Source organism: Glycine max, chromosome 8 (assembly GCF_000004515.6).
Source record: "Glycine max cultivar Williams 82 chromosome 8, Glycine_max_v4.0, whole genome shotgun sequence".
In the NCBI taxonomy this organism is placed as follows: domain Eukaryota; kingdom Viridiplantae; phylum Streptophyta; class Magnoliopsida; order Fabales; family Fabaceae; genus Glycine; species Glycine max.
In genome coordinates, this window is record NC_038244.2 from 36,887,085 (window position 1) to 36,909,714 (window position 22,630).

The following is a 22,630-nucleotide window of genomic DNA, read 5'->3' on the forward strand; positions in this document are numbered from 1 at the left end:
AAGACAGAACGCTTGATAGCATGCAGAGGCTGACATAGTCTTCTGCACCTTTTGTTCCTCCGGGAACAACAAGTCATTTACATGCGGAAATTTCATGGTCGCCCGCGACTCTCGTCAACCGAGAGGAGCGAAATTAGTGTCATACACTGATTTTCGGGGACCTTTGGTCGATGACATGCGACCATTCTTTGGTCCTTGTGAGGTGCTTGGCATCCATCATTAGGCAATTTGTGAAATTCTAGGAGCGACAAGTCATGGTCACCCGCGACTCTCGTTAACCGAGAGGAACGAAATTAGTGTCATACACTGATTTTCGGGGACCTTTGCTTGATGACAAGCGACCATTCTTTGGTCCTTGTGAGGTGCTTGGCACCCATCATTAGGCAATTTGTGAAATTTTGGGAACAACAAGTCATTTGCATGTGGAGATTTTATGGTCACCTGCGACTCTCGTCAAATCAAGAGGAACGAAATTAGTGTCTTATCTTTACTTTCCTTTTATCTCCAATAAAAGACAAGTAAAGAGGGGCAACTGTCATACCCTAATTTCGTCCGGGGACCTTTGCTCGATGACGTGCGACCATTCTTTGGTCCTCGTGAGGTGCTTGGCACCCATCATTAGGCAATTTGTGAAATTCCAGGACATGCCGAAAAACCAAAAAAATATTGATGCACAATCCGTAAGTTTCCGTGACACACCGGAAATCAAATGGAAGCATCGTTGCATAATTAAGTGAGGTTCCGTAACATTCCGTAAGTCAAAAAGGGGATGATTATGTAATCCGCAAGGTTCCGTAACATTACGGAAAGAAAACAAGTATCGTTACGAAATTCGTAAGTTTCCGTAACTTTACGAAAAAAGAATCACCAAAAAACAGCAGAGGGGGGTGTACTTAGTAAAAATGGGGGTGCAAATAGCACCCAGGCCCACTTGGGCCCTCCGGAATATTCCTCCAGAAGGCGGTTGCTTCTGGAGGAAGCAACCCTGCTCGCCTGGGCGAGCTAGGCGGCAACCACCTCCCCTATTTTGCTATAAATAGGGGAGGAAGGCAAGAAGGAAGGGGTTCAGCCCCTTAGGCACTTCTCTCTCTTTCGAATTTGCTTGGAAAAATTGTTTCCGTGAAGAAAATCTAAGCCGAGGCGCTTCCGAAACGTTTTCGTAACGTTTTCCGTGAGGAATTTCGCAAAGATTTCAACCGTTCTTCGACGTTCTTCATTCGTTCTTCATCGTTCTTCGATCTTCAACGGGTAAGTACCTCGAACCAAGCTTTTCGATTCATTCTATGTACCCGTAGTGGTCCACATTGTGTTTCGTGCATTTTTATTCTCGTTTTGTTTACTTTTTATACCCCCTGTTGACGTGCTTAAGCCATTTTACTTAAGTCATTTCTCGCTTAACTTAAAAATAAAATAAATTTCCACCGAACGTTTGAATTGTATTATCCATTAACTTCGGTTAAAATAAATTCCGACCGTTCGGTCGTGCCGTAACCACGTTGGAAATCAAAAAGAGGTAAAAAATAATATAATAATCAAAAAGACATCTTTTAGTAAAATAAAGTGAAAAATCAATCGGACGTTTTCTCTTTGGGATTTCTCATTCTTAATCGAATTGATTAATAACTAAAGTGAAACTAAAGGCTAAAATCAATTCGCCTAGTCAAGCTCGTCCATAAAAATAGGCTTTTGAAGTTTGTCATTTCATTTTCTCACTAAGTAAAATGGATCATTTTTAAGGTCCAACGCCTTAAAATGATCACCACTTGAGTAAAAAAGAATCACTTGATAAAAAAGAACTACGTAGGTCTGATTTTCTCATCCCAAATTGAGGAATATGTAGGAGCAAAGGGAAACACCCTTGTCGACCACAAAAAAAGGGAAAAATATAAAAAGGGTATAAAAGGATATAAGGACATAAAAAGGAACGTAAAAATCAAAGTCATGTTTGCACATTCGATTAAAGGCTGCCGTCCCTTGGGGCGGACGTGTGGGGTGCTAATACCTTCCCCGTGCGTAAATACAACTCCCGAACCTTTCACTTAAAAGTTCGTAGATTGCGTCTTTTCCGGTTTTTCCGACGTTTTCTTCAAATAAACGTTGGTGGCGACTCCGTGCGTATTCCTTTCGTGGAACACGCATCCCGCGAGTCTCGCGTCGCCCTCCCGCCGAAGGGTAGGTTGCGACACATAGTAGGTACGTTTTTTATGTTCATATTATCCTACTTTTGTGTTGTTCATTATTTTAATTTGTTATTTTATTTTATTGTTTGAATTACAGGCATGATCAGAGAAGATCCATCAATAAAAATTTCTTTGATTAAAGAAAGGATAAATAGTGAATTTTCCTATAAGGTTTCATACAGAAAAACATGGATGGCAAAACAAAAGGCGATTGCTATTGAATATGGCGATTGGGAAGAGTCGTATGCGAAACTCTCGTCATGGCTAACACATGCAAAATCATTCTCCTGGCTCTTACTTTCAAATACTACATGATGATTTTATTGTTGGTAATAGGGTGAGTCGCGATCATTGTCAGTTTCATAAAGTATTTTGGACATTTGGTCAATGCAAAAAGGCTTTTAAGTATTGTAAGCCAATCATAAAAGTTGACGGCACACATTTGTACGGCAAATACCGTGGGACCCTCTTAATGGTCACATCACAAGATGGAAATGGTGGTGTCCTTCCTCTAGCATTCGCGGTGGTTGAAGGTGAGACGTTGACAGCGGGGTCATGGTTTTTGGCACACTTGCGTGAACACGTCACAGATAAAAATGGAATTTGTCTAATATCTGATCGTCACGCGAGTATAAAGTTTGTTGTCGCTAACGAAGCACTTGGTTGGCAACCTCCCCACAGTTATCATGTGTACTGCGTCCGACACATAGCCAGCAATTTCAATCGCAAATTCAACAACGTGAAACAAAAAGAGATGTTCAAAAAATTGAGTAAGGTTTATCTTATACATTGAGTTAATTTGAGTTTCATATCTACCTACAACTTTTGATGGTAACAAATTTGATGCGGCGTACACTCCTTGCAAGCATGTGTTTGATCAAAACTTAGAAAAATTTCGTCAATTGAGTCTAGCCATAGCAAGATGGATTGATCACATTTCAAAGGAAAAATGGAGCATGGCTTACGATACATCTGGACGAAGATATGGTCACATGACAACCAACCTATCAGAATGTGTGAATAAGGTGTTGAAAGATTGTCGCAACATTCCAATAACAGCGTTGGTCAAGTCAACATATAGTAAGTGTCGAAAGTACTTTGTTGATCGTGGTCGCCAAGCCCAAAGACAATTAAACGAAGGCCAAGTATATTGTTCTAAGCTTGCTAAAGAACTTAGGAAAAATCAAGAACAAGCTTCTTCGCACATCGTTTGCGTGTATGATATCCACTCGACAAGGTTTGAAGTAGAGGAGACCTTCAATCCTATAATGCAACATGGCGGACAAAAGTGGGCAGTTAACTTGAATGGCCATTATTGTCAATGCGGAAGGTATTCTGCGCTTCACTATCCATGTTCACACATTATTGCAACTTGTGGTTATGTGAGCATGAACTACTACCAATATATAGATGTTGTTTACACGAATGAGCACATCTTAAAAGCATACTCCGCACAGTGGTGGCCTCTTGGGAATGAAGCGACAATTCCTCCTTCTGATGAGGCATGGACACTAATCCTTGACCCAACTACAATTTGTGCGAAAGGTCGGCCAAAATAAACAAGGATAATGAATGAGATGGATTGGGTCGAACCATCTGACCACCAACAAAAATGTAGTAGATGTGGAGTAGAAGGGCACAATAGGTGCCAATGTCCAATGTAATCTGACCGTGGGAGTAATTCATTTAATTGATTTATGTATGTTAGATGAGTGACTTGTATTGCTTTAGGTTTTGTTCAATGTATTTACTTTGTGGTCTTCAATGAAATCGTCAGTTACTTATTTTTGAATGTGTACTTCTAATGAAATAAAATTACATTTAGAAGTTGAAATAAATGGAGTGGATCGATCCAGGTTGAGTGACATTGGTCTTCATCGTTAGTTAGAAACGTTAGTTATTTTTCTTTTCTCTACTTTAGTGTTTAGGGTTTAGGATTTAAAATTTAGGGTTAAAGGATTAGGGTTTAAGATTTAGGGTTTATTGTCTAAGCCTTAGGGTTTAGGGTTTAGTGTTGATGGTATATTGTTTAGGGTTTAGGGATTATAATTTAGGGTTAAGGGTTAAGGGTTTATGGATTATAATTTAGGGTTAAGGGTTAAGGGTTAAGGGTTTAGGGATTATAATTTAGGGTTTAGGGTTTATGGTTTAGGGGTTATAATTTAGGGTTAATGGTTAATGGTTTAGGGTTTAAGGCTTAAAATTTAGGGTTAAGGGTTTAGGGTTTAGGGTTTAAAATTTTAGTGTTTAGGGTTTAGGGTTTAGGGTTTAGTTTTTATATGTTAGGGTTAAGGATTTAGGGTTTTGTGTTTAGGGTTCAGGGTTTAGTTTTTATATTTTTGGGTTAACGGTTTAAAATGTAAGGTTAAGGGTTTAGGGTTTAGGGCTTTGTTTTTATATTTTAGGGTTTAGGGTTTAAAATGCAGGGTTAAGGGTTTAGGGTTTAGGGTTTACTTTTTATATTTTAGGGTTAAGGGTTTAAAATGTAGGGTTAAGGGTTTAGTGTGTAGTGTTTAAATTTTAGGGTTAAGGGATTATGATTTAAGATTTAGGGTTTATTGTCTAACCCTTAGTGTTTAGGTTTTAGTGTTGAGGGTTTAGTTTTTAGGGTTTAGGGTTTAGGGATTATAATTTAGGGTAAAGGGTTTAGGGTTTAAGGTTTAGGGTTTGTGGTCTAAGTCTTGAGTTGGAATTTTGTGAGCCAATTCAGGATACATAATTCTTAAATCTAAATCTTTGGTTTGTTTATTGGTTGCTTGTGGTGAGAGATATTTAGTTTGTACTATCTACAATTTTTTTATACTTTCATCTTCTTGATTCTATATTTGTATGTTTGTTGTTGTTTTAATTGTTTAACCAATACTCACTTTTATCTAAAACCATGTGATTTTCAGAATCATGGGATTTGGTTGTTTTATTAAAAAAGGTGAGAGATATTTTTTTCATTAAGTCGTATGATTAATTGATGAACGTGATTTGTGCACTAACTTGAGTATGTTTAATCTAAAACTATTTGGTTCAAATATATTTTGAAAATGGTGGGTGATTATTTGAAATTTTCAAAATTATTTAAAGATTGTATCCTTTCATGAGATTTTGTGTCCACTCATATGAAATGAAAGTATGAATAGATGCGCAACAAACATGAGATGTGACTCTTCACCAAGAGTCATGAAATGTGACTCTTCACCAAGGGCCTTGAATGCAGAAAATCACCAGATTCTTTGTAACCGTGCCCTTTCCTTTCTTCCCTTATGCACATAGAGAAATAAGGAAACTATCATCGCTAGTTATTTTCTTTGGTATTCCTTAACTTTTGTGTAGTCATCACCTCCAATTTCAACTAACATAATAGATAAATTTTGCTCGTGCATGTGTGCACGCATGCCATGTCGAAGCATAGGTTGATGCCAAAAGATATTATAAAAATACGTACCTTTCATACACAAACAAACATATTGCTAAATCCTACAATATCATATTGTAGTTTGATTTTTTGAACATTCATGTCATTTAATTATGCTAGTATCAGAAATAAGTAAAACATATTAACAAATGGTAAAAATTTGGTTTATAAGCTAATAATTTGTTCAACAATGACAAAATTTTGTTATATTTAATTTCTAAGTCAATGTATCTAGTCTATTGATTCTCTTTTCAAGATCCAATCTCCTCCAATAAACTGCCTTGATTCATTTATTTCATTTCCATCTTTATAATCTTCCTCCAAAGCCTCCATCAGTGGTTCAACGGTGTCTTGAGAAGGATTTCCAAATAAAATAGTTTTCAAAGGACAAAATTCAGGTGGAAACACCAGCATCATTGCATAGACTGCTCTTTCACCGAGTAATATTCATTGCAAAATCACGATGTGTAGAAGCAAAGCTTCATGATGAATCAAGATTGATTCAAAGATGTTTTGATGATAACAAAGGTGATGACAAAAAGCTCAAAGGTCAATTCATGATAATCAAAGAATGAGTTCAAGATGTTCAAGATTGAATCAAGAACACCTCAAGGTTCAAGAAGAAATTTTATTTCAAGAATCAAGAATCAAGATCAAGATTCAAGAATCAAGAGAAGACTTAATCAAGATAAGTATGAACAAGTTTTTTCAAAAACTGAGCAGCACATGGATTTTTCTCAAAACATGTTTACCAAAGAGTTTTTACTCTCTGGTAATCGATTACCAGATTGTTGTAATCGATTAGCAGTAGCAAAATGTTTTTGAAAAAGTTTTCAACTGAATTTACAACGTTCCAATTGATTTCAAAAGCTGTAATCGATTATAATGTTTTGGTAATCGATTACCAGTGTCTTTGAACGTTGAAATTCAAGGAGGGAGCTCTAGCAGACAAGGGTTTTTCATCAATCCATTTTGTTTTTCATTTTCTTGAAATCTTGAAGACTTCAAATCTCTCAAGGTATTGAGAGTTTCTATTTTCTTTAATGTCAATTTTGGTTTGGGAGGTTATCCTCCATGAGTATGGGCTCTTAGAGTCATTTCTATATTATTTGGTGTTGAAAGTTTGTGCACACATGCTGTTTTACAAATTTCAGCTTTAACATACTTCACACAGTTTTTTACTTTGTTTGATTCACATACCGTTTGATGAAAATAAAATAATATTTGAAAAGTAGACTCTTGGGGAATATGAATATATAAAAAATACGTTATATTTGGATTAGAATTGAATTGCTATATGAACTTTACAAATTGACCCTTCCGCTAAGTGTTGCATTTTAGAATTCGTGCATTGTTTTCATAACTGGTATTGTAGTAGAGATGCTACTGAAATTTGGGGGATAACATTGCATAATAGGTTTCATAAGCTTTAAAAGTTAGGGTCACTTATAATTTAACTCATTGATTTGCCGAGAAAACTAATGAAAAAACGAGAGTGTGTAATGATTTTTTTTTTTGTCTTGTATGAACATCCTTTAGTAAAATGAACATTTCTCTCTATATGATTAACTTTGGATTTTGAGTCATACCTTATCCAAAACTAGACATACATGACTTTTTATACAGGTAAAGTTTATAAAATTTTGTTATCTAATAAGTATAAGTTATGCAATAGTTTTATAAATACTCTATAAAAGGAAAAAAAATGAAAACTTGAGTATTAATATAAATTTATAATCCGATAAATATATTTATGTATAAATTTGGTTTGGGTTGGATTAGATTGAATTTTAAAATCAAATCCAAAATCTGATTTTATCCAAAACAAATGGGTTTATTAAATTTTAATTTGTTCGACTATTGGTTTATTTGATTTTCAGTTTTTTGCTTGATTTATTCATAAAGTTATTTGATAAAATTAGTTTATGAACATTCCTAAGAAAACCGATAAAGTAAAGACATCAAATGTACAATTAAGTCTATTAACTAGTAAAGTACGCCTTTGTTGACAAATCTACAGTGTTAAACATTCGTAGATTAATATGTATAGTACATTCTTTTGCCTATGATTCTTTAATGGACATTCTCTCGTACTTAATTTTTTCAGTTTAAGGTAAAAGTTTATTTAGAAGGAAAATTAATTTTGAGTTGCATAAAAAATTCCTTGTTGCTTTTGGTAGGGATAAAAGATCTTCATATTTTGTGCTATTTACTTTTGAATGATGAGTAGATATGGTTGCACATTATACATAAATTAGGTTACTCTTTTTTAATGAATTTAATTACTTATATCGATACCTATATTATATTTATTAAGTTAGAAATACGTAGACACAAAATAACATAACACCATGACATGAACTTTTGCAGTTTCCAATTGAAATTCACATAATTGGAAGGAATTATAGAATATATATATATATATATATATATATATATATACGTCAAAGATTAATACTCTCTCTGGTCTCATATATAAGCAAAAATAATTACTTCCCATAGATTAAGAAAGTTAGTTGAAATCATTTAATTTTACTAATCTCAAATAGAAAGTAAGGTTATTCTTAAAATGTCCTCCCTTCAAACTTGATACCTTGAATAAAAATGACTCTATAAAAATTGAATTACAATTAAATGAAAATTGTTTTAGGAATGACATCAATAAATAGGGTTGAAATTTGTTAGATTTTCTTAATTTGAGTCCAAGAAACAAGGGGACTTTTTTGCTTATATATGAGTATAGAGGGAGTATAATCTATGAAAGATGTCCAAAATTAATGAAAGGTTGTATCCTTTCATGAAAATGTGTCTATTCATATAAAGTGTACGTATGAATAGATGCAACTCATCATAAAGAGACATGAGAAGTGACTTTTCATCGAAAGCCATGAGATGTGACTCTTGACTAAGGGTCATGAGATGTGAGTCTTCACCAAGGTTTAAGGGATGTATATCATTAAAAGGTTAAATATCTTCACTAAAAGGGATGAGATGATCTATTAATAAAACCAATCTAAATGAAAAAAAAACACTACAAAACAAAAAAAAAATAAAGGAGTCACCAGATTCTTTGTACAATATATTCCATCCAATATCTACATATATTGTTAGTGATGAGTCGAGCCTAATGGTTCATGCTCCATTTCATTCCTCTGATAGGATGTGACATTGGGGCATAAGTTTTTATATTAATTGTATGATGTTAGTCTATTTTGTTTTACCTCACTGATTTTACAAAATATTTTTTTAATTTTTGACTGCCTTATTTTGAGTCGAATATGTTTTTAATAAGTTTTAATTGATAATAGTGAAGTGAATGTGAATCTTTTACCCAGGTGAATTTGTTTACCGATATTTTTATATATTTTATTCATTTATATATATGCTGGAGTAGAGGGTGTCACATATTTTGTATCAGAAATGCAAATTTTGATGTGATTGTAAAGCAATTGAGTTTTGCAATGTTAATTTTTTTTTACTAAAAATGATACTGAGAAACATTAAGCAGAAAATAGAAGTAACCTTGGTATATATTTATGTTTGGAAGACATATTGATCTCCCCTGTGCAATTAGTGTTAGACCATATCCTTGTAAGCTTGAAAACACTGAAAGTTAATGGCTCTTATATGGAACTTCTTTTCAGAAGAAATAATTCTTATTTTATGTTCTATGATGCATGTTTTTTCTTTTCTATTTTGCTAGCTTAAAAGGAAGTACAAAAATGGTGTTCTTTCATTCAATGATTCACTCATAATATTTGCCTTTGCACAACTTTTTTTAAGTAGTTTGAAAAATAAAAAATGTTATGCAAGTAGTCACAAACAATAGAAGTAATTATGTATTGACTAATAAATTTCATTATTTGTTAAATTTGTACTATAGCCAAGAAAAGTGTCTATACAATGATTAATTTTTCAGAAATTAGCAAAGATATACTTGCTTAGAATAAACCTAGATAAAACTAATCATCATTATCAAGATACCAGAGCCATAATTCGGTAATCTGGAACATTAGCTAGAAATATTACTGCATATAGTGATATTTAATTTAGTTTACTGCATATACTTTACTGCCATGTTGATTTTACAAACAGAGGAGCTTAATTCAGATTTTTTCATTGATTGATTTTCATTATAATTTAAAAAAAATAAAAAATGGAGCTTAATTCTAGTGTATAATTAAAAAATCTACGTGTTTATCATTCTACTTTCAGCATTTATCATACAACTTGTTTGGGAAAAACTTTTTATGATATTAGTGTTTTTTTTCTTTCCAGAAAAGTAATGGAAGATATTAGTTTTTCACCAGAACGAATTTACCCTATTCCTTCACCAATTAATGAGCCTCCTTCACCTTCACCTTCACCAATTGATCAAACTCCTTCACCTATTCAAGTTGATCTTTCACCTTCTCCTTCACCTATTAATGTTGATCATACTCCTTCACATCATGAAGATGAAGTTAATAATGCGGAGGCGCAACGAGAAATATGTAGGCTGAAAAGTAAGATTTGGCAGCATTTTAAAAAAATTAAAGTCAATGGTTTGGATAAGGCTGAATGCAAGTATTGTAAGAAACTTCTTGGTGGAAAATCAAAAAATGGAACCAAGCATTTGTGGCAGCATAATGAGATTTGTGTTCAGTACAAGATTTTTATGAGAAGGATGAAGGGCCAAACATTTCTTACACTTAAGGTCGTGCAAGGAAAGCAAGAGTTGGGTACGGGAACTTATGATGCAAAATGTGCAAGGGAAGAGCTAGAAAAAGCAATTATTATGCATGAGTATCCACTATCAATTATGGATCACCTAGGTTTTAGGAGATACTTTGCTGCCCTCCAACCTGTGTTTCAGGTTCGCTAACAAAACCCATTTTTCAAGTACGCAAAAAAATATATTAAAGATACATTTATTGATTTATAACTATTAATAAATGTAATTATTTCCTTTGATGAATGTATTTTTTATTTTTAAATTATCCTTTAATATATATAACTATTTTTATTTCTTTCATGAACTTTTCATATGTTATATGTAACTACTACCATTTTTCTGAAAGAAAACTGTTATCACTATTTTCTTTAACTATTTTTAATAAAGATAAAGACATGAAGTGTCTCTTTTTCAGCTGGTATATTATTAAATAAAATAGTGATATTGTTTAGGTTCCTACTACAAACACAATTAAGAAGGAGATAGTGAAAATCTATGAGAATGAACGAGCTACAACTTTGAAGTTGTTGGATAGTCTTGATGGAAGAGTGGCCATTACATCAGACATGTGGACTTCAACGAGTCAGAAGAGGGGGTATATGGCTATTACAGCTCATTACGTTGATGGCTGTTGGAATTTACAAAGTCAGATTTTGAGGTAATAAAACAATTTGAACTTTTTATATTATTAGGCCTTTTATTTTATAAAATGATTGAATATGATTATATTATATCTCTTTTTTTGGTTGTTTTTATATTATATCTCTATTTTTATGTTAGGTTCATTTATGTTCATGCTCCTCATACAAGTGATAGACTTTGCAATGCATTAACTGACTGTTTGATGGATTGGAATATTGACACAAAACTGTCAACTATCACCCTAGATAATTGTACCACAAATGATGCTATGATTGATAAAATTAAGGATAAATTGCACTTAGGTAGTTTGCTTAGGGATGGGTCTTTACTTCACATGCGTTGTTGTGCTCACATCCTTAATTTGATAGTAAAAGATGGGTTGGAAGTGGTGAAAGAAGGTGTAGAAAATATTCAGGATAGTGTGGCATATTGGACAGCAACACCTAAGAGGAAGGAAAAATTTGAGGAAACGGCTAAACAGTTGAGAATCCCTTACACTAAGAATTTGGCATTAGACTATCCAACTAGATGGAACTCAACTTATAAAATGCTTGAAATTGCCATAGGATATGAAGATGTATTTCTTCAATTAAAGTAGCGAGAGTCTCAATATACTTGTTTGCCAAGTACTTTACAGTGGCAATTTGCAAAGGATGTTTGTGGGAGATTGAAGTTGTTCAATACTATCACTGAATTATTTTCTTCTACTAAACATCCAACTGCTAATTTGTATTTTCCAAATATATGTGAGATTAAGTTGGCAATCAAACAATGGATTACCTCTCCTAACCCAATGATTCAACAAATGGCAAAAAATATGATGATCAAATTTGATAAATATTGGGGTGTGATTCATAATGTGATGGGAGTTGCTACTATTTTAGATCCTAGGTACATGATGGAGTTGCTTGAGTATTATTATGAAAAATTGTATGAACATGATTCTTTTACTCAAGTGAGGTGCATTCAACAATTGTGTTATGACTTAGTTTCTGATTACCAAATGAAAATGAACAAAGACTCTTTTGGTAGTAATGTTGGTGATGTTACTGGTAGTGAAGTTGTTGGTAATGCATTATCTGAGTATGATAGATTTATTATAAGGAAAAAAAGGGCTAGAAGTTCTTATGTTAAATTAGAGTTAGACCACTATTTAGAAGAAGAGGTTTTACCAAGAGCTGTTGACTTTGATATTTTGATGTGGTGGAAGTTTAATGGTGTTAAGTATCCAACAATTCAAGCAATTGCTAAGGATATATTAGCTATTTCGGTATCTACCATAGCTTCAAAATCCACATTTAGCACTGGTGGTCAAATATTCAGCCCACATCATAGTTGACTTCAATGGACTACTTTAGGGGCTTTAATGTGCGCTAGAAGTTGGTTGTGGAGTGCTGAAAATACTAGTAAAGTTTTGTTCGTATATGTTGTTAAATTGATATTTGTGTTTATTCAAGAACTAATACTTGTAATGTATTTTTATAGGTTCTATGAGCTATAAAGTTGTTGCTGAATGTGCTAATGTAATGAATGAAATGGTTTCAGATGAAGGTAAATAATGTTCTAAATTTCATTTTTTTTGTTATTATATAATATAAGCTTTTGTTCTAATTTTTATTTCTTTTATGCAGGTGAAATGATGGGTGCTGGTGTCACTAATTTGGAGGAATGATTAACATTTATTTGCTGAACAATTTAAGTTGTTTCTTTTTTTATTATGTAATTTGAAAGAATGAAACATGTTTAAGTTGCTGATGTAACATTCCATTTTTCATATATAAATTTTTTTGTTAAAAAAATAGAGTTTAGAAAATGACGAGGTTTTTTTATAATTAAATAAATAAGGAGAAATAAATTTATTAATTAAAATAATGGTTTGAGAGAAAATAAAAAGAGTATTTTATTTATTCATTTGATAGGAAAAAAAATAGAGTTTCTTTTTATAAAATAAAAAAATAAATAAATAAAGAAAATAATAGGTTGTGAGTATCATAGCTATAAATAGAGACATCTTAGGTAAGTTTTTAACGATACTTCCTACGCCTCCTCTTCCTTTCAATTTCGTTTTCTCTTCTCCTCCTCTAAAAACCCTATCTTTTCCCGCATACCGCCAAACCTGTCTCAGAAAAAGGGCGATCTCGGACTCATTCACCGTTGGATCATCATGAAATTTGGGCACCAGGTTCGAAACACATTTCTGAACATTCTCACCATTGGGAGTTATGAAAACATGTCTGACCTGAGAGAAATACCCTTTGCATCGTAGCTTTTTCTTTTTCCATAGAAACCCAAAACCATCTCAGTAAAAATATGATCCTGGATTCGTTAACCGTTGGATTGTCGTGAAATTTTGATATGAGGATTGTGATTCATTTCTGAGCATATTCACTGTTGAGATTTCCATAATAAGGTCTGTTGAGGGAGAAATACTCATCACACATAGATAGTGGAATGGAGGCTTCAATCCCTTCTCCATCTCTCTAACGTTTGGGAACCCTATCAGAGCAGTCAGAGGAAAAACTTGAGGAATTTCAGGAAACCTCTAGAGATGCCGCTATTGTTGTCACAATACACATGTGAGTCCACTTAGAGGTAAGGGATGAGTTTATCGCAATTGGAGTTAGAATGAACATGTGTAGGGATCCTTGGAGGATTAAATTGCGTTTATTTTGGGATGTTTATTAAATTGTAATTTTTCCTTTATGATTATAAATACAATATTGATGTCCTGATGCAAATTGGTTGATAAAATAGGGTACTCTTGGTGTTTTCATTTTTTTATACTCTTTGTGAGTAGGTGATAAAATGAACCTGTGATGAATGGTGAAATACATGTGTATTGAGATGTGTGTATTGAGTTGTGAGCTATGAACTGTCCAATCATACAATTGTAAGACCCTTTAAGGGAGACAAGTTTTTGCGTGACGAGTATTGTGATGAGATCCACTGTGCAGACCCGATGAGTTTAATCACAAGTGTGATGAGATAAAATTATTTTGAAAACAATTGAAAAGTCGTGTGTATTGCATAGTTCATAGGTGAAGTGTATATGATTCATGACGTGTGATAACATGTTAAATTGGGATCATACCATTGTGATTGAGACCGAGTGTATGTGATAAATTGAGTATGTATTGACTTGTAATATATATGTGCATTGAGATGTTGTGTGCATTGAGTTATGTAGTATGAATTATACAATCACATGACTATAAGACCCTTTAAGGGCGATGAGTTAATGCACGACGAGTATTGTGATGGGAACCACTGTGGGGACCCGACGACTTTAATCACAAGTGCGACGAGATAAAATTTTTTGAGAATAATTGAGGTGTCGTGTGTTTTATACAGTTCATAGATAAAGTCTGTGTGCTAAAATGTTTTCTAGGTTGGGCCTGAATCAGGAGGGAGAGGCCCTAACGCACTCTTCGGAGTGTAGGCCTTGGGGGTAAATATACCCGGTTTAAGTGCTCCTTTAAGCCTATGTTGATCCCATATGGTTGGAGCATTTTCACAAAACAGCGTGACCCTAACTGGTTTCCCTATGATTTTACCTAGTGAGAGTGACCTGACTTGCTAGTGTGTGGTTTGTCTTGTCATGTACTCCTAGGCGCCCAACGAGGATTTTCACTGACATGGTACCACATTGCATATAGGATTGAGTCTTAGTGTACATGTTGTATAACGCGTGTGTATTGATCGATATTGATTGATTTAGTGATATTGTGTTTTGATCATTGAGTACGTGAATGTTGTGAAAACGGATGAGACGTGTGGTGTTGTGCAACAAAGTGGTGAAATGACATGAGCTATGTTTAAGTCAGTTTTATTTTGTTTATATGATATTTATACCCACATGTTGTCTTGTTTCTCTCCATTAGTTAGGAATATGATAACTCACTCCATGTGTGTTGTTTGTGTTTGGATCTTGTGATGATCTCAAACTTTGTGTTCGTGGAAGCAGATGACTAGGTGAATTGCTTTAAGGAACCTTGTGCTGAAGAACGTCAGGACACAATGCTTTGATAGGATGTGACATTGGGGCATGAGTTTTGTTTAATTACATGATGTTTTGAGCAAAAAAAAATGTTTCTGACAAGTTTATCTGGTAATAATGAAATGAATGTGAGCCTTTTACCCTTTTGAAAGGATTTTATTTAAATGTGTTTTAAGAACTTTAAATTAATTATGATTTCTTATTTCTTTTATTATTAGTACATATATGTGTGGGGTAGAGGGCATAACGGCTGAACAGAATCATATGCTAAACAGAATGAAACATGTTGAAGGACAACCAACATAGTATATTAGTATCTCTTTTTTTGCTAAACAGAATCATATGCTACTTTTTGTTGGGACAACATATATTTAGATGGTACTGTATTTTGGGGGGAAATAAATATGCATGTCCTTAATTCCTCATGCAATACCCAAATTTTATGATTTTAATTGAATTGATTGATTTGTTTAAGTAATTTTTTAAATTATGATAATGATCCCATATTTTGAATTTGGCTTTGTTATTGTTTTTTTGCTACGTAATTGCTTTTTAGCCCCAATTTTTTTTTCCATTTTTTCCAAAAAGTTACAATATTTTTTCTTTTTTTTAAAAAAAATTTAATCAATACTAGCGGGGGCAGGGCGGATGTGGGAAATGCATTACCCGTCCCCGTTTCACCCCGTTGCCATGCCTAGTAGTGTTGTAATTTGTTGATATATTTTTCTTGTCTAACAGAATTCAGACATAAATCCTTCACATTTTTAACCTTTTCCATGTAAATCCTTCCTTCTTCCTCAACCATAACCAACCTTATTAAGTTAGCGACCGCATCACTCGTGAATGATCCATCTCGTTCGTTCTTAGGAATTGAATACCCCATCTTCTTCACTTCCAACACCCTTGAGTTCAATCCGTGGTCTGCAAGAAACATTAACAAAACTAGAGGTTTTTCATTCTAAACAACCTCCACCACAGAGGTCCAACCAGAGTGAGTCAAAACCCCACCAACTGCCTTGTGGCTCAATACCTTCAACTATGGTGCCCAACCGGGGCTTACTATTCCACACCATTTGGTTTGCTCTTTGAACCTTTTTGGTAACTGTAACATATATGGGTCACATGGCCCACGTTGAACCCTTAGCAGACAAAAAAATGAATATTTGATTCCTCCAAACCTAGAGCTATTTGTGTCACTTCAACTTGACTTGGTTTTGCTTAGTTTCCAAACGACACGTACACCACACTCCTACATTGTTTTTTGTCCAACTAATTATTCATCCACTGCCATGTGGTGTTATCCTCGTCTCCCTCGAATTCTCTATTGATGAGTTGACCCACGGGGATAACCAATTTCTGGTAAATGTTCTCTAGCATTTCAAACCACTTTGGTTTGAACTCGGTACACCTTTTAATCACTACAATATCACAGTTCTAGATAACTACACCAAAATGGTACATGTCAAAAATGCTTGAGTCATTATCAGAGACAACATCAAAGTTTCTCTTCATCTTAAAGTGTCGATAAGCCACAATTGTCGAAAAAGAGATCCGCGACGAAGGAACTATGAAGTCTTTGATTTTTGCTCTGACGGGATCATCACCAATGAGAACTGTGTGAATGTATGTATACATGATTTTGATGATGTAAAAGAAGAATCTAACAAGGCTGCTTCAAATGATAAGCATTTTCTTCAAGAATAATTCAAGATTGCTTCAACAAACAAAGCCTTGTTTCAAGATTCACTAAAGACCAAGTCTTGCCTTAAAACAAAGTGCTTTCAAGACATGCAAGGCTCTGGTAATCGATTACCAGGAAGTGTAATCGATTACCAGAAGACAGGGTTGAGCAATAGCTGTTGAAAAGGATTTTGAATTTTCAACATGTAATCGATTACCATATGTCTGTAATCGATTACTAGCAACGAAATTTCTGAAATTCAAATTCAAAAGTCATGACCCTTCAAATTATAACTGTGTAATCGATTACACAAACATTGTAATCGATTACCAGTGGAGAGTTTTCAGAAAATCTGCCAACAGTCACATCTTTTCATTGGATTTGTGAATGACCATCAAAGGCCTATAAATAGGTGACTTGGGCACGAATTAAAGAGAGAGTTTTGATTGATCAAAATGTTTTATCCTCTCAAAAGATTAAGAGAGTTTTGCTTGGCAAAAATGTCTTATCCTCTCAAAAGACAATGAGAGAGATTCCAAAAGAACTTCATTGTCAAATGCTCTCTCAAAAGAAATCCTTGACCAAACACTTGCAAAATCTATAAGGATTCTTACATGAAATTCATTGTAATATTCTTCTCTTGAAGAGAGATTTCTTCTTCCATTCTTCTTATTCAATGAGATTGGCTAAGAGACTGTGAGTCTCTTGTTGTAAAGCATCTGAACACAAGGGATGGATTGTCCCTGTGTGGTTCAGACTTTGTAAAGGATTTTACAAAGATAGTGGAAGTCTCAGGTGGGTTGCTTGAGTACTAGACGTAGGCACGGGTTGTGGCCAAACCAGTATAAAACTGTGTTTGCATTCTCTCTTCCCTTATCTTATTTATTTTGTTGCAATCAATTGTGTCTTGCATGTTTAAAGAACATTGTTAAATTGATTGTTGTTGCTTTTTCTGCATTCTAAGCCTATCCCTCTTAAGATTATTGAGGTATCAAGGTCTAACAAACTGAAGGGGGTCCGATGAAGCCCATACATGGTGAAGTACAGATGTTATAAAAGGAACTCTTTATACCAATTTTAGAATCCAAAGTGTCTGCCCAGAAGAGAATTAGGTCATAGAAATGCCAATCAACTTTGGAAGATTTGAGAAAACAGGTCAAGGGTTCTTTCAAATCATCGTAGGCTTTTTTGAGATACTGAACGACATCATAAGGGACATCAATGGTGGCTTCAACGTTTTCTGGAAGGTTGTCCACTTTGGGCAGTGCAAGCTTCATAAATTTGATGAATGAAGCCAAGTTTGGGGACAATTTGGGAAGACACTCTATGTTTCTTGGGGTGGACACGAAACTAATATGATGACCCTTTTGAGCAATGAGCTTGGCAAGTTCAAGGCTTGGGATTAAGTGTCCGAAGGCTAGCCATGGAAACATTACTAGGTTTGACAAAATTTTTGTTTTATTAAGAACTCAATGCAAAAAAATTATTATGGACCAAAAAAAGTTTAAGTCTTTATTTAACTAGCAAACATTATATTTTGTTTATTGAATATATTAAATTTAAGAAATATTATATTTAATAAGAGTATTAAATTTAATTATATATTATATTTAACAAATATATTAAATAATAGCATTTAATGTTAATATAAATACTACATTGATAGCATTAAATATATACATTACTAAACTTGCTCAAATCCGGTTTACTTTATGTGTGTGTTGTATTCATGATGATATAAAATCTTTTCTTGAATCTTTTGTGGGCTTTGTGTACGTGGCCCAACAAAAATAATTTATCTTCTTTTATCTCATCCTAAACCTAAAGTATTTGGGAAACATTAATAGCATTAAATATGTACATTTTAAACTTGTCCAAATCTTGTTTACTTTATGTGTGTTTGTGTTGTATTCTTGATGATATAAAGTCTTTTCTTTGAATCTTTAGTGGGCCTTGTGTTCATGGCCCAATAGGAATAATTTATTTCTTTTTATCTCATCCTAAACCTAAAGTGTTTGGGAAAGGTGTGTTGTCGCCTAGGGTCATCATACGAAGCGTTGTTGAATTTGTGAGGGCGAATCAGAGGAGCACCACTTCGAAATTACTACAATTTCATCATTCAAGGTAAGGCGTAATGGAAATTGTTTTTCATAGGTGTGTCATCAGCCATGGGTAGAGGGGTTGACCTTAAACCCTAATAGGATTGATGTGTCAGTTTTTTTTCTTCAAATTGGATGGATTATGTGCACCCTGGGCACAAATTTAATAATTACTTTATGTATCTTGAGTGCTTAATTGATGGCACACTTTTCCCCCTTTTGATGTTCTTGAAGAATTAAGGATTTAGAGATAATTGTTTGATTCGTGAATTGTTGTTGAGATTGTTTTTGTTACTTTCAAAAACTAAGAACATGTTAGGAATCAAATGTAGAACCATAATTATGTGTTGAGTGTTTGAGAATGAATTGGAGCCCTCGAGAGGCCTAGAAAGGCACAAATTGTGAACTTATGTTCTATAGAATCACATGTCAATGTTGAATATCAATTCAAGTGCTAAGCTTGGAAAAGGCAGAGAGCATGTGAGCTTTTTTACCTCCTAGCACTAAGTGTCACAAACCCCAAATGGCACTAAGATCCAAATATGGGGTTAATCCTTAAACAAGAAGAAAGCAACCCATTCTTTGGCCTCATGGGATAGCGTGGGGGGTTTATGCGTTGAGCGTAGGAACCCCAGCCTTGTTTTGTGAGATTAATGAATGAATTAACTAACCAATGACTTTGGAAACACCAATATTTATACCTTCACCTTTGAGCTTACATATGGCAATGGTTTTATACAAATAATATAAAATTTGTTGTGAAAGTATACATACATATATACATACATATTTGATCAATTAGAACTTATACTTGGAGTAAAACAACACTAAGAGGTTGTTTTTTTGTTTATTTTGGAGCATATGATTTTCTTAAAAATCTTGTAGTGGTTGTTTCTAAATTGTTGTAAGGGTTGGTATATCATTTATATTTTTTAATTCATTCTCTTTGTTGATCAATATGTATGTATGTATGAGTCTCTCCTCTCCCACACACTATCTTTTCATAGCAAAATATATTTTCATTTATGATTGAATAATTAGATAGACGAAATCAAATACAGAGAAGTTTCTATTCAATGCAATTCAATGTTTGCTTAGTTTGAGATCAATATTGTGTTAGAACTTTTTTTTTTAATTCACAATATAAATTTTGCTTTCTAAATTCTGATTACATATATTTATATTAATTATTAAATTTTGATAAAGAATATAAGGAATTTAACTATCTTCTTGTTTGTGTTACATTAATGCAGGAAGAATTGTAAAGAAATTTTGATAAGGATGAGTCAATCAAGACCAAATGAGGATGAGCCTATAGATGCAACACCGATATCCTTTTGCGTTTCTTACGACTATGATGTTAATTGTGGTGATGTGGTTGGCAATCCAACAAATTTGGTATAAATTTAATTCTTATTTAAAATTTATTTTGTCAAAATAATTCAATTTTTCCATCTTAAACTTCTTGTATATATGACCTAATCATATATTTGCCTACTTTATCAAGAAAAAAAAAGTGTATTTCACATGTCAAATACTCTAACTTTTAATTTATTAGATTGGTTTATAAATATATTTTATCAAATTAAGATGGTTGTTTAACAAATTTGTTTTACTACCTTATAGGGTAACTAATTTATAAATTTTAAACTAAAAATTTAAGTGATAATTCTCAAACATATATAAGATCCAGACGTACTTGACCATGCAACAATTGCACATTTGAACATTAAATCCTAAAAGAACACCCATGGTATTTGTACACTTTAAATATTTGTGTTGATTTTCATGAATTTTTTTCAAGATATATGCCTTATATAAACTTGAATTATGTATTCACATCAATTCATAAATTTACATACTAACAAGAAAATACATCTCCTTTAGTAGTGCCAAGTATCCATTAATAGCAATGACGATACTTTCGGTTCTAAAAAGACACTACATCATTGTAAATTTAAATTTGTTTTCATTTTTATCAATATGTTTATCTTACATACTTTTGTATTATTAGAATGAAACTCCTTCTCTGACACAAAGTTCACGGCCAAAGAGAGGAAGACGTTCCAAACCATTACCTGATGAATGGCTGAAAAATTGGGAAGTTGAAAGATTTGATAAGGTACATAATCCAATTTAAAATGAAAAATTCTATGTTTGTTTATTTTATTCCATCATGAGTTAAGATAATGAAACTGAGTATAAGTAAATTTTCTTCATTAGTTGTCTCATTATGAAAAATTTATAGAGAAAATTACCAAACTTCTTTGTATATATAGTTGGAATTATTGATAAATATTATACATAGTGGATATAGAGATTTTATTTCTTAAAGTTAATAGTTAGTTTTAGCATATAGTTTTTTTTTCAAACTAGAATGAGTAGATTTTACACAAGATTCTTTAACATAGAAAAAATAAGTATTTATTATTCAATTAATTTATAATATTTTAATACAAATGAAAAATAAGTGATCAAGATTTGTGCTCAAATTAAGCTCTTTAGACTATATTATTATTTCATTTACTATATATATAAGTCATTTACTATATGTTTAACATTAAATTAGCCTTCAATATAATAGTCAATGTATGATAAAAATTAAAATGTTAGTGAAACCACTATAATTTTATGATAAATAATTATACTTTTATAGACCATTCTAGTATAGAGCATTGACCTATGTCAGGAATACATCAATTGTTAATAAAATATATCATACTTTAAGTGTGGACCCATAATGTCTAGTAAGATAATTTAATTTGATAGACAAAGACTACATCAACAAAGGATAACAATTTACATATCTTTTTGTTGATAAATGAAAAAAATAATGGTAACATAAGAAATTTTAGGAAAATCAGCTTTACAAATAGCATATTACATGAAAATGACATATATGTAGTAGGGTTAATACCTAATACATCAATTAGACAATAAGCAATGCCCATGTTTTACTTGTGGAAACATAATTTGAAGTAGTAAACTTTATATGATCAATAAGTCTAATGAGATTATAAATATCATTATTCCAAATGAGTAAAAAAATGAAATATTTGATTATATAAGATTTAGTGTCTTGCTTTCATGTCATCAAATAATTTTGTAATCACAATATACTTGTTGTCTTCCATATACCTCAATCATTGCATTGCAATTTACTATTTATTTTTATTCCACAAGTCTCCATCTCTCTAAATTTACCCATAGCCTCTGAGAACATACCAATATTTCCATATACTCTCACTAGTGTACTATTATACTCCTTGTCCAACCTAATCAAGAGGTGTTTCATTTCATCATATACATTTAGGGTGTGCATGTCATCAATGTGCTTACCCTTAGAATATCCATCCATCAAAGTACTATAACTCATCAGATTGGGCTAGATCTTAGTAGTCATCCTTACAAGATCCATTTGTGCACCTTTACATACGATGCACATGTATTATAATTGTACATTCCTTATCAACTAAAAAGTTATTATAGAGTTGTCACCTACTCTTTGGGACCCAATTTTTAGAAATCAATTGTACATACACCAATCCACCAAACAATTGGTAACCACACCAAAAAATAAAAAATTATTTCAAAGGAAATTTCCCCTTTGTCGCCCTACACCGATAATAACATTGTAGGCAATAAAATTAAGTTCAAAGCCAATGTATTTTCATGCTCTCTAATCCTAGCCCTTCAATTAGATTCAAGACACGATGAATCTTCTTTAACCTACCATGGACCCTAATCACGTTGCTCCTCAACTTCCTCTAGAAATTACTGTTAGTGGTCCAACTCATGGAAAAATCCTAGCTCGGTGGCTAGTAGGAGTTCACCAGTTTTTGTAATTACCTTAAGAGTGTGTTTGGATAAAAAATTTTAATTGAGGAAACTAATTTATCATGGAATTTAAA

General features: G+C 33.0%; 1 protein-coding gene across 1 annotated transcript; it reads left to right on the forward strand.

The window, feature by feature from the left end:
• The first annotated feature begins 9,871 nt into the window (after positions 1-9,871).
• LOC106799595 (zinc finger BED domain-containing protein RICESLEEPER 2-like) lies at positions 9,872-11,540 on the forward strand. Its single transcript, XM_014778496.1, has 3 exons — positions 9,872-10,441; positions 10,753-10,958; positions 11,081-11,540. Exons 1-3 carry the CDS (start codon positions 9,872-9,874, stop codon positions 11,538-11,540), a joined length of 1,236 nt encoding a protein of 411 aa, XP_014633982.1.
• Positions 11,541-22,630: the final 11,090 nt, after the last annotated feature.

Coding starts and splice junctions, on each gene's coding strand:
- LOC106799595 (XM_014778496.1), top strand. CDS start 9,872: ATGGAAGATATTAGTTTTTCACCAGAACGAATTTACCCTATTCCTTCA. Junction 10,442..10,752: donor CCCTCCAACCTGTGTTTCAG/GTTCGCTAACAA, acceptor GATATTGTTTAG/GTTCCTACTACAAACACAAT. Junction 10,959..11,080: donor TTACAAAGTCAGATTTTGAG/GTAATAAAACAA, acceptor TTTTTATGTTAG/GTTCATTTATGTTCATGCTC.